This window comes from Notechis scutatus, chromosome 1 (genome assembly GCF_049901735.1).
Source record: "Notechis scutatus isolate UNSWTSFEM ecotype Mainland chromosome 1, rNotScu1.2, whole genome shotgun sequence".
NCBI lineage: Eukaryota > Metazoa > Chordata > Lepidosauria > Squamata > Elapidae > Notechis > Notechis scutatus.
The window spans coordinates 119698750-119712490 of NC_142009.1; the positions used below are offsets into that span (position 1 = coordinate 119698750).

At 36.0% G+C, this 13741-nt stretch overlaps 1 protein-coding gene across 7 annotated transcripts in view; it reads left to right on the top strand.

Annotated features, from left to right (window-relative positions):
• COL12A1 (collagen type XII alpha 1 chain) overlaps positions 1-13741 on the top strand; it is a 133524-nt gene that overhangs the window by 51084 nt on the left and 68699 nt on the right. For 5 of the 7 annotated variants that reach the window (XM_087944529.1, XM_087944536.1, XM_087944546.1 and 2 more), the window contains exons 16-27: positions 2380-2572; positions 3342-3463; positions 4867-5016; positions 5097-5216; positions 5902-6066; positions 6193-6339; positions 7116-7258; positions 8634-8763; positions 10909-11054; positions 11292-11421; positions 12460-12599; positions 13461-13590. In XM_087944529.1, coding sequence (XP_087800655.1) covers positions 2380-2572; positions 3342-3463; positions 4867-5016; positions 5097-5216; positions 5902-6066; positions 6193-6339; positions 7116-7258; positions 8634-8763; positions 10909-11054; positions 11292-11421; positions 12460-12599; positions 13461-13590 — 1716 coding nt within the window. The remainder of the gene's footprint in view (positions 1-2379; positions 2573-3341; positions 3464-4866; positions 5017-5096; positions 5217-5901; positions 6067-6192; positions 6340-7115; positions 7259-8633; positions 8764-10908; positions 11055-11291; positions 11422-12459; positions 12600-13460; positions 13591-13741) is intronic. The other 2 variants (XM_087944559.1, XM_087944550.1) reach the window with 1 other exon arrangement.

Genomic DNA, 13741 nt, shown 5'->3' on the forward strand with positions numbered 1-13741 from the left:
CACTGCAGCTGTTTAGTAACACAGTTGTTATGTGAATCTGGTTTCCCCATTGACTTTGCTTGTAAGAAGGGGACCACATGACCCTCGGTTGCTGCAATCATCATAAATATGAGTCAGTTGCCAAGCATCCGAATTTTGATCACATGACTATGGGGATATTGCAGTGGTCGTAAGTGTGAACAACGGTCATAAGTTCCTTTTTTCAGTGCCATTGTAACTTTGAATAGTCAGTAGATAAACTATTGTAAACCGAAGACTATCTGTTCATGGGTTTAACTTAAGCACATATCAGTCAATATGGCCTAGGGGCATCATATACCCTTCAACTGACACTGTGTAACTAACTGAGTAGCTAGCAAAAAATATTTTTAAGTGCCTCAGTAAATTACTCCTAAAGTAGGGCTACTAGATGTTGTCTGAAATTCAAATGACCATTGGAAGATAGCAAAAAAAAGAATGGTATTGTTGCCCTTTTAGCAGCCCATATATTTGCGGCCTAGATCTGATAGCCCTGTCCTAAGACTGTAACATTGTTCATTTAATTTGCCCCTTTGTCCTGATTACCCGGAAACACAAGAGGAACTATGAGAATCTCAAGCTTTCCCATGTATTTGAAATATAGAATCTATGGTTAGAAGTTCAGTAGTAGAAGATCTCTCGTAGAACAGTGTACTAAATCTGTTGCTCATCCTTCAGGGAAGGGTTAGAGAACTCTGGCCCTTTAATTATTGCTGGACCTCTACAATCTCTTACAATTATTCTTACTGTCTGGTACTCGTGGAACGTCTTGCGTAGGTTTCTGATTGCTGCCTCAGAAGCTGTAGTTTGAAACAATTATAAGAAGTATTTTCAGGCTGATTTTGAATGAGATGAGAAAGGATAGGATCCTTGATCCTTAATAGGATCTTGGAGTTACATTCTGAGCATTCTGTGATTATTCTTTTTCTCCCTAAGATCCTAAATATAGTATTTGGCATTCTAAAGCACTTTCTGCTTGGGAGTTTAAAAAGCAATAGTACTTCTGTTTCATCCCTTACCAAAATTCTTGGCTTTTGCACTTTGAGATTGAACGCATGCCATTTTAGTTTAAAAAAGAAAAGAAAAACCACACATATATGGATGGGATAGCTTGAAATAGGAAAAAAACAGTTGAGTTAAGAAGGAACTTAATGTTTGCTTATTTTGTACCTTACGTCCAGTGCCATTTAATCTTCATATGCTGCACTGCTTATTGGATACCTTAAAGTGTCCTAAAGATTTACCATTGTAACCTGTCAATAATGAAAAGTAATAATGAATTGCTTCTGAAGTGAAAATCCACACATGATTTTGGCACCTTGGAAGCAAACTTAAGGCATAATCTTATAGGATTATAGCATATTTTATAAGAGCTATGAGCTGTCAACCTCTGTTTCCAGGTGCACACATGTATTTCTGTATAATCCTGGAAAAGAAATTTAGATCTTAATCCATTTGAAATTGCATTAATTAGCAGATACAGTTTTTCAAGTTTTCCATCTTATTTTAATATTTGTAATGCAGGCAATAAATCAGCTTTCTTTCAGTGAGCCTTCACTAGATAAGCAAGTTGATACTAAATACCGAATCAACTACTGTATTTGGCATCAACCAAACCACTACTGTATTTGTTCAATTGTTAAGTAGTTAAGTTCCCATATTTGTCTTGAAATTGCTTTTTTTTCATTTGCTTTATTGTTTTTGCAAAATGGACACCACATCTTTAAAGGCAGCAGCAGCAGCAGCAGCAGCAGAAATAATAAATTATCTAAAATTATCTTGAAATAATTACAGAATGAAAAAGTAACTCTGGGTGGATGTCTTATTTTTTTGAAAATATTAAGTGCAGGTGTAAGGCTTCCAGTGCTGATAGAATCCTTTCCCCCCTCTGATTGTATGGATTCAGTTAAGTTATTCCATAGATCAGGGGTGTCAAACTCAGGGTGTCACGTTGTCGTCATGTGACATATTGTGACTTTTTTCCCCTTTGCTAAACTGGGAGTGGGCGTGGCCAACACATGATGCATCCAGCCCATGGGCCACAAATTTGACACCCTTGCCATAGATGATATTGCTTTTATAAGTAAGACAAAATAGGGTATTGTTTTAAGCCCCTTCCTCTCCAGCTTTGTCTGAATGCTCTAAAAATCTACTTCAGAAGACTTCAAAGATTTTTGAAGACTTGAAAGGAAAAGAAATATTACAACCTAAGCAAAAACATGTATCTGACACGGTTGGATCTGTCTCAATAAAATTTTGAAGCTGCTCTTCGCTTTATGAAATACGTACAGTGCCCCTTACGTATTTATCCAGTGGGTACAGCTCACATTGGATTCAATGACTATTGTTTGACTTTTCTAGCTTCTCCATTTAAACCACCCAGAAATCTGCAGACTTCAGATCCTACAAAGTCAAGCTTTCGTGTAACCTGGGAGCCAGCCCCTGGGGAAGTTAAGGGGTACAAAATAACTTTCCACCCAAGTGGAGAAAACAGACAACTTGGTGAATTAGTACTTGGGCCGTATGACAATACTGTTGTATTAGAGGAGCTGAGGTAAGCCAATCATAACTTCGTTCAATGTCAGTATTTTCTTGTTAATACAGAAAAATGTAAGCAATGTTTATTGAAATCCCTTCCCATCTTAATCTTACCTGTCTTTTTTTTAAAATCTATTTTGAAAGCTGCCCTAATTACTGAAGACAGAACTGCAGGTGTGAAATCTTTCAATAAAAAAATTCAATAAATTTCTCTAGTTTCACTAGAAGATGAGATTGAGTCTTAGAACTCTGATTCCTTTTGCTGGATAATATATATGTTTCATACAATGGCTAGAATATAATTGTCCTATTGAAACAATTGAAATATAATACTAAACGCTATTGAGCTATAGTGGGCTGCAATAAAACCACTGCATTACACCTCCAGTCTTATCTGATGAACGCTAGCAAAAATTTCAGAAAGCCTACTACTTAATTCCCTCTGATTCTCTAAAATTTGAAGAAAACCTGTTATGGTATAATGGTTTGAGCATCTGGATTAGGAATTGAGCAACTGAGATTCCAATCCCTATTACAGACCCCAAATTTTCTCAATTATTTTAGTGGAGACCCTATCCCCGCTGGCCTAATCATATTTTATGGGATTGTTGTGGTATTAATCTCTCTCTTTCTGTCTCTCTCTGTCTCCGTCTCTGTTGGTGGGGGGGGCAAGCATATATGTTCTCACTTTTTAAACATGCTAGGGGAAAAAACAAAGTGAAAGAATCTGCACAAACCAGTTTGCTTTAATGTATATAGCACACATCTATCTTTCAATCATGCAGGGCAGACACTTCCTATAAAGTAAATGTATTTGGAATGTTTGAAGGAGGTGAAAGTATGCCTCTGATTGGAGAAGAAAAGACAACACTTGCAGATACTCCAGATGTGTCAGTATTACATTCAGGTAAATATAGTTTTAACGAGGAATACAGTGCATGGTGTTTATTGAATGAAGTAACAGCTTTTATAGAAACATTGTGGTAGTAGTATCTCTATATGACGGTATTTTAAAGCGTGCTCTCTTTATGTAAAACCATAGAGTTTATCTGTCAGAATTCCCAAATGGAAAAGAAGAAATCTCTATATAACAGGTAGCTTTGATTTTTCCATTTGGAAGATCTTTCAAATTACAGAAAGTCTGTTTGCATGCCCAATTCCGCACAATCTTTGGGGCTATTTTGGTCTGCCATTTCAGCACATATTCTAGATACCTCCATTCCCAGTATTGCTCCCATGGCATTGAAATATGTGGAGTGGCATGGAATAGATACGCATCTTTTTGATTGTGATCCAGAATGCATGATTTGTAAGCTATATTCTGTTATCTGATTTATGTTATTTGTATTGATTAAAGTTCAGAATTTATTGTTTTATGCAGAAGAAAGTCATACGTTTAAATCTTCAGGTCCCTGGATTAGCTGTGCTCAATAAATCTGAATATTGGAGCAATGATGTGAAACATAGATGAACCCCATCTTAAGTCTGATGAATGTGCTTGATTTTACTCAGTGGAATTCCTTCCATATAAAGATGGCACGAGGCCAGAATGTTTTGCAGCTGATAACATGAACTTCAGAGCAAAGAGGAAGAAGAATGCATTTTAAACAATTACAATAGTTGTTGAAAGGCTTGTTTAAATAACTGCTGTTTTTGCTTTGTAATAAATACACTGTCATTTCCAACATATGGAAAGTGAACACTTATTTTTATTCTCATACATTGAAAATTCCTAGCATTGTTTTCTTTCTAAGCATTTAATACTTTTATAAATGTGTGTTTTTGTCACTTCTATTCTTTTATGTGTTTGTTTCTTGTTACCTTATTTGTGTTGTGCTTCCTTTTGTGATTTAAATGTGCAAATATCTGCACCATCTGCATTTATTAGCATATATAGCTGTTAATGTGCTGTGTTATGCATATTTATTAAGCTCTAAAAATAGTTGCTTATACCTATAATTTAGACATTTTTTCTTGATTTTAACTGATGAATATGCAGAAGTAATAGTTGATTACTTAAGTTTAGTTAGGTTTAGGGTTCATAGTTCTATTATGAAATTGTGTTTATATTCCATCTAATCAGTATGCAGTACATATGACAATATTTTTACATTAATAATTTATGCACCCTTGGACATCTTTTTCATTATTAGAAAGAAATGAAGTGATCGTATAAGAACTTCAGTTAATTTAAAACATACATAGAAGAATGTCAAGTTAATTAAAATCTTCGTTACATATATTGTAAGATGGGATTGGAGAAAAAAGTTGTTTGTAACTAACTGAGATATATTATGATTGCTGTAATAGGCTTAGAATGTAAAACCAGAACTGAAGCAGATATTGTATTGCTGGTGGATGGCTCTTGGAGCATTGGTCGAACAAATTTTAAAACAATCCGGAGCTTTATTGGTAGCATCGTTCAAATATTTGATATTGGTCCAGACAGAGTGCAAGTTGGTAAGTTTTGAAGTTAATTGGAATATTTTGAGTTGTGCTATTCAAAGACCATTCGTAATTACACTACATTTTCTCCCCAGCTCTTGCACAATATAGTGGAGATCCAAGAACAGAATGGAACCTCAATGCCCACCCAACCAAACAGCGTTTATTGGATGCTGTGTCCAATTTGCCATATAAAGGAGGCAACACGCTTACAGGTATGTATGTATGTCTTTATTTCTTTATTTCCTGCCTTTATTATTTTTAACAAATAATTTGAGCAGTAAACTTATCCAACACACCTTCCTCCTCCTCCTCCTCCTATTTTCCCCACAACAACAAACCTGTGAGATGGGTTGGAGAGAGAGATGACTGGCCCCAAGTCACCCAGCTGGCTTTCATGGCTAGAGTAGAACCTGAACTCCTACTTTCTAGCTTGGTGCTTTAACCACTAGACCAAATTGGCTCTCTTTTTTGCTATTCATTTTTTCAGTATATGTTATACTGGGGGGTGGGGGGGGGGAAACAACTCGCAAAATTATATATTCCTAGAGTATAGTATCACTGTGCTTTTAATACTCCAGCCCTCAGATTTCCTATCCTATGAAAGAAACCATCTCAGTCTATAATGATCCCCAAGTAGGAGTGAGAGACTTTGGTAATTGTATTGGAGGTTTTGCTTCTTCTGTTGTGAATGGGCCAGGAACAGATACCTTATGTGGCAACCTATAGTCTCACAAGAATAGAATTATGATTCTAGTAAAAGGAAAGTATAAAAGGCTTCAAAGTAGATGAGGAAGAACTGATGTGTCTCCTAATAAATTAGACTATAATATTTTTGGAGGTTTACTTTCTGAGCAGAAAAAAGTTCCTCATTTTCTATATGCGTATATGTGATTTCAGGAATGGCTTTGAGCTTCATCTTAAGAAACAATTTTAAGACTGAAGCTGGCTTGAGGCCTGGAGCTAAAAAAATTGCTGTCCTCATTACTGATGGCAAATCACAGGATGACATAAATGTTCCATCAGACAGATTGAAGGAACAAGGAGTGGAGATCTTTGCTATCGGTGAGTATCAAGGGAAGAGGCAATCGGTACAGAAAGGGGTTGGAATATAATAATTCACTCATCTTTAAATGATTTTTCAAATACAATTGACAAATAATTAAAATGTATTATCTTGTGTTTTTTAAGGTATTAAAAATGCGGATGTGAATGAACTGAAGCAGATTGCAAGTGACCCGGATGACACGCATGCTTTCAATGTTGAAGATTTTAACCTTCTGGTTAACATTGTTGATAGTGTCACCAACAATTTGTGCAATAGCGTGAAAGGATCAGGTATGTTACCCTTTTGGGGTTTTATTTTGTGCTTAAGAAAAAGGTGTCTGCTTAATTTCTCTTGGAATGTGGTCAAGCAGAGTTTTTGAACAAGATATTCATTTATTTGGTCGATATATTCTTTTTGTATTTGTTTTCACTTGGCATACAATGTCTATACCCATATGTATTTCATATATGCCTAGGGAAGTAACACATACTAAAATGTGCAGTCACAGAATGATTTTTATTAGGATTCCTTGTCTGATCAGAATCTGAAATGGAAGATTAAGGCTGTTAAGTCCAATATGATTCTTTTGTTTTCTCCCTAAAGCAGGGGTCTTCAAACTTGACAGCTTTAAGACTTGTGGACTTCAACTCCCAGAATTCCTCCCCCAGTCATGTTAGCTCATGAATTTTGGGAGTTGAAGTCCACAGGTCTTAAACTTGCCAAGTTTGAAGACCCTTGCCCTAAAGCATTTTCACAGGTTCAATTTCTGTTTGAATATATCCAACAAAGGGAAGATAAATACCAGTGCTCCAGGTCATTACTTCCACTGTCCAATTGCTCAAATTTTCTCTCATTGTGTGCAGTTTGTTTTCCTATACGCTCCATTCGATGTGTAAATGGCTTTAATATTGAAATAATAAATACTTTATAATAAAGTGTTCTTATGCACTTAAGGAAAACCTTCTTTATATATTGTATTTTGTTGCTTTGATTGTGATTCATCCCTGGCAAATCTTCTCATCAAGACTTCCTTAACCTAAATTCCATTTGTTTCTTCTCCCAACAGGTGATTTGTCTCTGCCACCCACCAATCTAGTTACTTCTGAAGTGACCCCTCTTTCATTTAGGGTGTCTTGGACTGCACCCACCGAGAGTGTGGATAGATACAGAGTTGAATATTACCCTACCCGAGGAGGGACACCACAGGAGGTCAGATTTGGAGACAGATTATTTTATTATTTTATTTCTTATTTGGGGGGAGGGAAGCTAGTTTGCTTAGATTAGATCCCTAAATTTTGAAATAAAGGCTTGCTCATCAGTCACTACAGTTTATTCATATGTGTGCATTTCACATTAATCAACAAATAGAATTTTAAGCACCAGAGTAGGATTAAATGGAAACAGATGTATTGTTTCTGACTAAAACTTATGGCGAATATATGCATGCATTGGTGGCTGCTGGATACGTTTTAAAACTATCCTCAAAGTACTTGAGCAAAATGTTTCCTTGTTACGTAGTGCCAAATAAAACAGAGAAAGGCATTAGTAATACCTTATTGATACTGGTTCAGAATGGCTGGGACTGCTAGTCTGGATTGGGTGCAGGAAGAAGAGACACTCTGTATTTTATAACGAGTAGGCAGCTATGGCACCTTTATGACCTGTGGACTTCAACTCCCAGAATTCCTGGGCCCGCATTAGCATTACTCAATACTAATAACAATAACAATGGATGCCTCCTTTGGAGCAGAGTCCTCGTACTGTATTATTTAACCAGTCCAATCAAGTAAGGATTGGTATTAAACAGAAGGGATTGATTAGTTATAGGCATTCATTTAATGCTTATTTTCCCTATAGCTTGGTTGTTGTGCTTAAGTTGATCTTCTGGCTATTGCAGGAATTGATTATATAAAAATAATAACTTCCATGTGGCAGCTTTCATCCTACCATAATTCTCTGGATGCCATTACATCCAGACATCCAGAATACTTAGGAGCATTTTTAACCATTAGCAAATAATAGACATGATCAGAAGAAGCCCAAGAGTGGGAGGGGAGGAAGGGAAAACTCTGTAGCTGAAGAGAAGTATATAGTAGATAGAGCTTTTACTGCATGTAATTGTTATCTTTTTCCCTTTCCTATTTTCATATATATGTTTATGATATAATATCTATTACTATTCTTTCATATGTTGCAATTTTATAAATACATATGTGTGTACATATATATTCATATTCCTGTTTTTAGAGCCACAGTTGGCTGGTTTCTCAATGCAGTATGTATTTGAAACAGCCCTTAAATTCTCACATAGAGACTGTCTTCTGTGATTGCATATTCCAAATAGATTTCAGTCTTGATGTAGTGAAACTTACCAAAGTGGGTTAAGAGTTACACATCCTAATTTTCCAAATAATTCATATTCTATAGCTTTTGGCATCAGATATATACTATTACATCTGGTACAGGGACAACTTAAGTTCTATTTTAAATTATTTAGTACCTGAACCAAGATAATAACTATGTATATTTTATTTATGAAATATGTACAATTACATGTGCTATTGTTTTATTTATTTTTATTCAGGTCTTTGTAAGTCGTTCAGAGACCACTACTGTTCTCACTGGCCTCAAGCCTGAAACAGAATATGTTGTGAATGTATTTTCTATAGTAGAAGGCACTAATAGTGAACCATTAAAAGGGACCGAAACAACATGTAAGTGAACATTCCAAAATAATAGACATTTTGAATAATTGTTGGTGCATGCAAATAATATTAATAAAATGTGTGGCAAACTTCCTTTACTTTCTGTTTGGTGAGTGACTGACCTTAGGAGATTGGTGGCGAAGGATATTGAAAGCTGGCTCAAAGGTACTTTTGCCAAAAGGCAACTGGACTTTCTTGTTGTTTTTCCCCTTTAAAAATGTTTTCATTCTCATCCAAAAAGCTTCTTCAGTTTCAGCTTCTTGAATGAGAAGCAAACGTTTTCAAAGGAAAAAATGAAGGAAGTCCAGTTGCCTTTTTGGAAAAGCACCTTTGGGACAACCATGACCGGGATGATTGAGAATCTCCATCGATGATATTGAAGCTGGTATGTAAAAGTTTCACATTGCAGTCCTCTGAATCCTGTCCCAAGAGACCTGGATATGACCGATGGGGGTGAGAAGTTGAGATGTTTCAGAAATTTGTTCAGTGTTTCAAGTGTTGCACTTGTTCCATCCCCAAGGCAGAGTTGATGGAATGTCCATAGTCACCTGGGAAACTGGTGGCTTTCAGAAGGATAATTCTGGATAGTCATCAGAAATCATCTTTGTGAAATTCTAGAGGTCAGATGGGACTGTTGCTACTGCAACACCTTCCCTGCTGTGTAGTAGTTCTCCTATTTGAGTTTCTTGACATTGGCTATATTGCTTGTGGAACTTCTCAGACTTAGGGAAGTTTCAGCTGCCCTCACTGAATGCAGAGAGACAGAGATGGATCAGGATCTAGTTCCAGATTTGGACACAGTACTGAAGTGGCACTTAAGGGTTATGTTTGATGGTCTCTCTATCTCTCAGTGGCTGTTGATACCATTAATCCTGGTTACATCTAGAGCAGGTCAGGGGGTTGGGATTTATGCGGCACAGGCTTGCAGTGGTTCTTCTCTTTCATCTGAAGCTGGTTCCAGTCAATGTTTGGGGGAGAGGGAGTAGATAGACATGTGAGTGGCCTCAGATGTGATATGCATTAGTGTTTGCTTTGAAATGTTTGTGGCTTTCAAGCAGATGTTAATTGCCTAGAGATGTGCTGCACTTTGGGTGGTTCATATACAGTAAATTGAATGAAAGAACAAATGAAGATACATAAACCATAAATAAGACACATGCTCTTTTTTAAAAAAATCATAACCTCCTAACATGTCCATTGTCTTAGTTAAAAGGAGTCCAGGATTTAAAACAAAAAATATTGGAATCCTAATATCTGTGACATATTAAGCAAAAAGCATTTGCCTATTGGTGCTCAGACCATAGAACAGAGAATGACTTTTCAAAATTACATAAAAATAAGAGTCAGTCACATGAAGCAATTGCTTAATAAAATTGACTCTTTATAGGTTTTGTTTTTGACCATTATTTATCATCCTGATCCCTAAGCAGGCATGGGATATTCAGTTTGATAAATTATTCCCAAAGGAGTGTTATATTTTTTTAATAGGGACCTATGCAATGGTTATCTACCAAATTAGAAATGTCTCACTGGCCCTATGCCAGAGGAAGGATGAGTCATCTGGATTCTGCTGCCTGGCCACCATGAAGCTACTCAATCTTCCTCTTTCCCTGCATGGATTTTTTGTCTATGGTTTCCAGACCATTTGATTAGGTAGCACCAACAATTTAAATCTGTATTTATATTTATTTATTTTTGTAGTTGGAAAGTTTGAGGGTTACAGGATGAAATGGATGTGTTAGCACCTTCTAAGGTGGGCTAAACAAAATCGGCTCTGCCCACTCCAATGACATTGTGGTGTTACTAGGCATGAGATCAAAGAAAAGCCTTTGGAAGCTTTTTTTTTTTAAAAAAAATCCTGCTGGTCACAAGAAAATTGGTAATCTCTACATTAGAAGCTTCAGGTTATTTAACATCTATCTTGTTTCCACAAACTTTAGCAAATAGCAAAGTCTGCATGGGTCAATGAATGTGACTGGGTTTGAATTGGTTGGTCACCATGTTGCAATCCTTCATTATCCTTCAGTACAGTAAGTAAAAGCTCCAACAACTTCAACAAACCAGAAAGAAGTGAAATGACCAATGTTTGGGAGATAAAGGGGGAAATAAGTATGTAGAGTGAGTAGCTGAAGTGAATATTTATGTTTTTCACAGTGCCAGTCCCAGCAGTGAGAAGCTTGAATGCTTATGATGTCACTTCAAGGACGATGCGTGTGCGGTGGGAACCTGTAAAAGGAGCAACTGGCTATGTGTTATTATATGAACCTGTCAATGCCACCATACCAGCAACTGAAAAAGAGGTAACAACTAGCTCGAGAGAGAGAGAGAAAATACTTATATTTGCTCCTATATACCCAAACAGTGAGATATAATTTGGCTTATAGTATAAAATCAAATGCATGAACAGGTGTAAAGTCAGGAAACTGTAAATTTATTTACTTATTTATAAAACTTACAAGCCGCCCATCTTACCTCAAGGTAACTCTGGGCAATAAATGCTTTCTAAGAACACTTTTTAAAATATTTATTTCTTCTAGATGCGGGTTGGAGCATCAGTGACCGATGTACAGCTGGTTGACTTGATTCCAAATACTGAGTATACTTTAACAGTTCATTCAACTTTTGGTGACCTCACTAGTGATCCACTCACTACTCAGGAAGTCACATGTAGGAATAATACCATTTTTCAAAATATTTTGTCTGTTGCCTTAGTGATTTGTGAGATCCTATAAGTGGACAGCTGTGTTAGTCCATGATAGCCAAAAATCAGAAGGAGCTCATGAAAGTTTACACCTTGTTAGATTGAAAAAGTATTTTCAAACTCCCTTTTACATATATCTGCAGTGTAAATTACTGCCAGTTGTAAGCACTTACCACAAAGTGTCCCATTGCTCTGATAGGATTGCACTTCCTAGATATTTCAGCCAACGTGGATTATTATTTGGTGACTTAAACACTTTCAAAGGGTTAAGTAACTTTTTGTGAAAAGATAGTGATGCATGGAGTATTTCGAAAGCATCGATGTTAAGCTTGAACATCAACCATTGGAATTCTTTTTCTAGTAACAAGTGGGGATTTATACAGTATAGCTATTTTTCATGGATAGCATAGATTTGGGGAAGTATTTTCCTCAGAAAATGGAAAGATAATTGCCTTATTATATATAACATTACCTGTTTGAATGGTAACAGTGGGGATACTATCTTCAAAAACGTTGTCTTCATCTGCAGTTCTGCACAACAGTTTTTAAACTCAAAAATTAATTAATGAATTAATAATTGATGGTGTGTTAATTTAATAATTAAATTAAATTCAGAGTAGGATAGGTTGCCAACAAAGGAGAATATTTGTAGCTCAGGGTTGAAATGAGGGGGTCCTTTGGTGTTCTCTGAGCGTGTGTGTGTTCTTGCAGATGTTCCATTACCCTAACTAGGTAACACCATCAGTGCTAGTAAGGAGTGGGGTTTGCTCTCAGTTTATATTCTGGTGTTTTGCCTGTATCTGTGGGTGGGAGCGGTCTTAAGGATTTCTCTAATTGGTGTTAGGGTGTTCTCTAATTGATCCTTCCTTATTATGGTGAAGATGTCATCTAGATATCTGACATAGGATAGGTTGGCTATATGTAAGCTATTTATTTATCTAACTATCTATTTATTTAGAGGAATATTATCTAAGAACTTGGACAATACTATATTTGTTTTTCAGTACCTTTAAGTGGAGCAAAAAGATTAAGGCTAAGTGATATCACTCACAGCAGCATGAAAGTCAGTTGGGATCGTGCTCCAGGAAAAGTTCGTAATTACATAGTGAAATATAAAGCAGCTGAAGAAGATGAAATAAAAGAGGTAAATCTGTGTGTGAAAATACATTAAATATTTAATCAGGATCATTTTATAAGTTGTTAAGAAGTAAATAGGAGCCAAAGAGTGCGATCTGTAAAGTTCAAATGATTTTACTTTCTTTGGCTTTAAATATACTGTGATTATACTATATGATGAGTAGGATCTTATTATTATAAGCAAAATGGAAATCTTAATTGGATGAGACATGAAACTGCATAGCAAAAAAAGAGGGCGCTTTCAAGGTAACATTTAAAAAATGGGAACATTAGCATAGAGATGGAAAATCAGGCTGTATAAAAAAATAAACAAGCTTTAGTTTTATTCTGATTCCGTCATTTAGAAAATGTAATATAAACAGGGAGAATAACCACTGTGAAAAGTTGATTTGCCTTATCTTGGTGCAATGGAAATGGGATTGTCAGGCAACAAATTAAATTCATTGTGATTTATGATATTCACATAATGTGATTTTTTTCTCATGTGCATAATGACACATGGAAATATATTGTGAGAGCCGTAGCATTTTGAAGCCGCCTGAGTCAACCTAGGATTTGAATGAATGTGGTGCTCACTCCACATACCAGTTTGAACAGCTACAAATAGCAGTATCGTTGCATTTCTCAAACAGATTAAATAAAGAAAGTGCCACATATTGGAGAAGCGTAGAATTTTGTTCTTTCAGTGTTTGAAACAAATCCCAGATAATATATGGAGTTTAACATCTGATAGCGTAGTTTGTTTGAAAATAAATATATTGCATAGTTATATCCAGTAATTGTTATTAATATATTATTAATAATAAACTTCCTACTGCCTGGGAAAAATAAGTGCTAAGAAAGAAATCTGGCTAATTTGTTTATGCAGATAAAAGTGGATCCATCTCAAACCAGCACGCCTCTTCCTGATCTTTTTTCAAAAACACTCTACCATGTAGAACTTGTAGCAGAATATGACGAAGGGCTGTCTGTGCCAGTAGCAGCAGAAGCCACCACTTGTAAGTCTATGCTGCTGCTTAATGGGCTTCTTCAGATTCTCATACAGGGGTGTGGCCTGAAATAATGGTTTTATAGATGGTTCTGCTGGAAATACATTAGAACGTTGTAGCTGTATTAGCTAAAATAGATAGCTAGAGTTGTGTGTTGCAT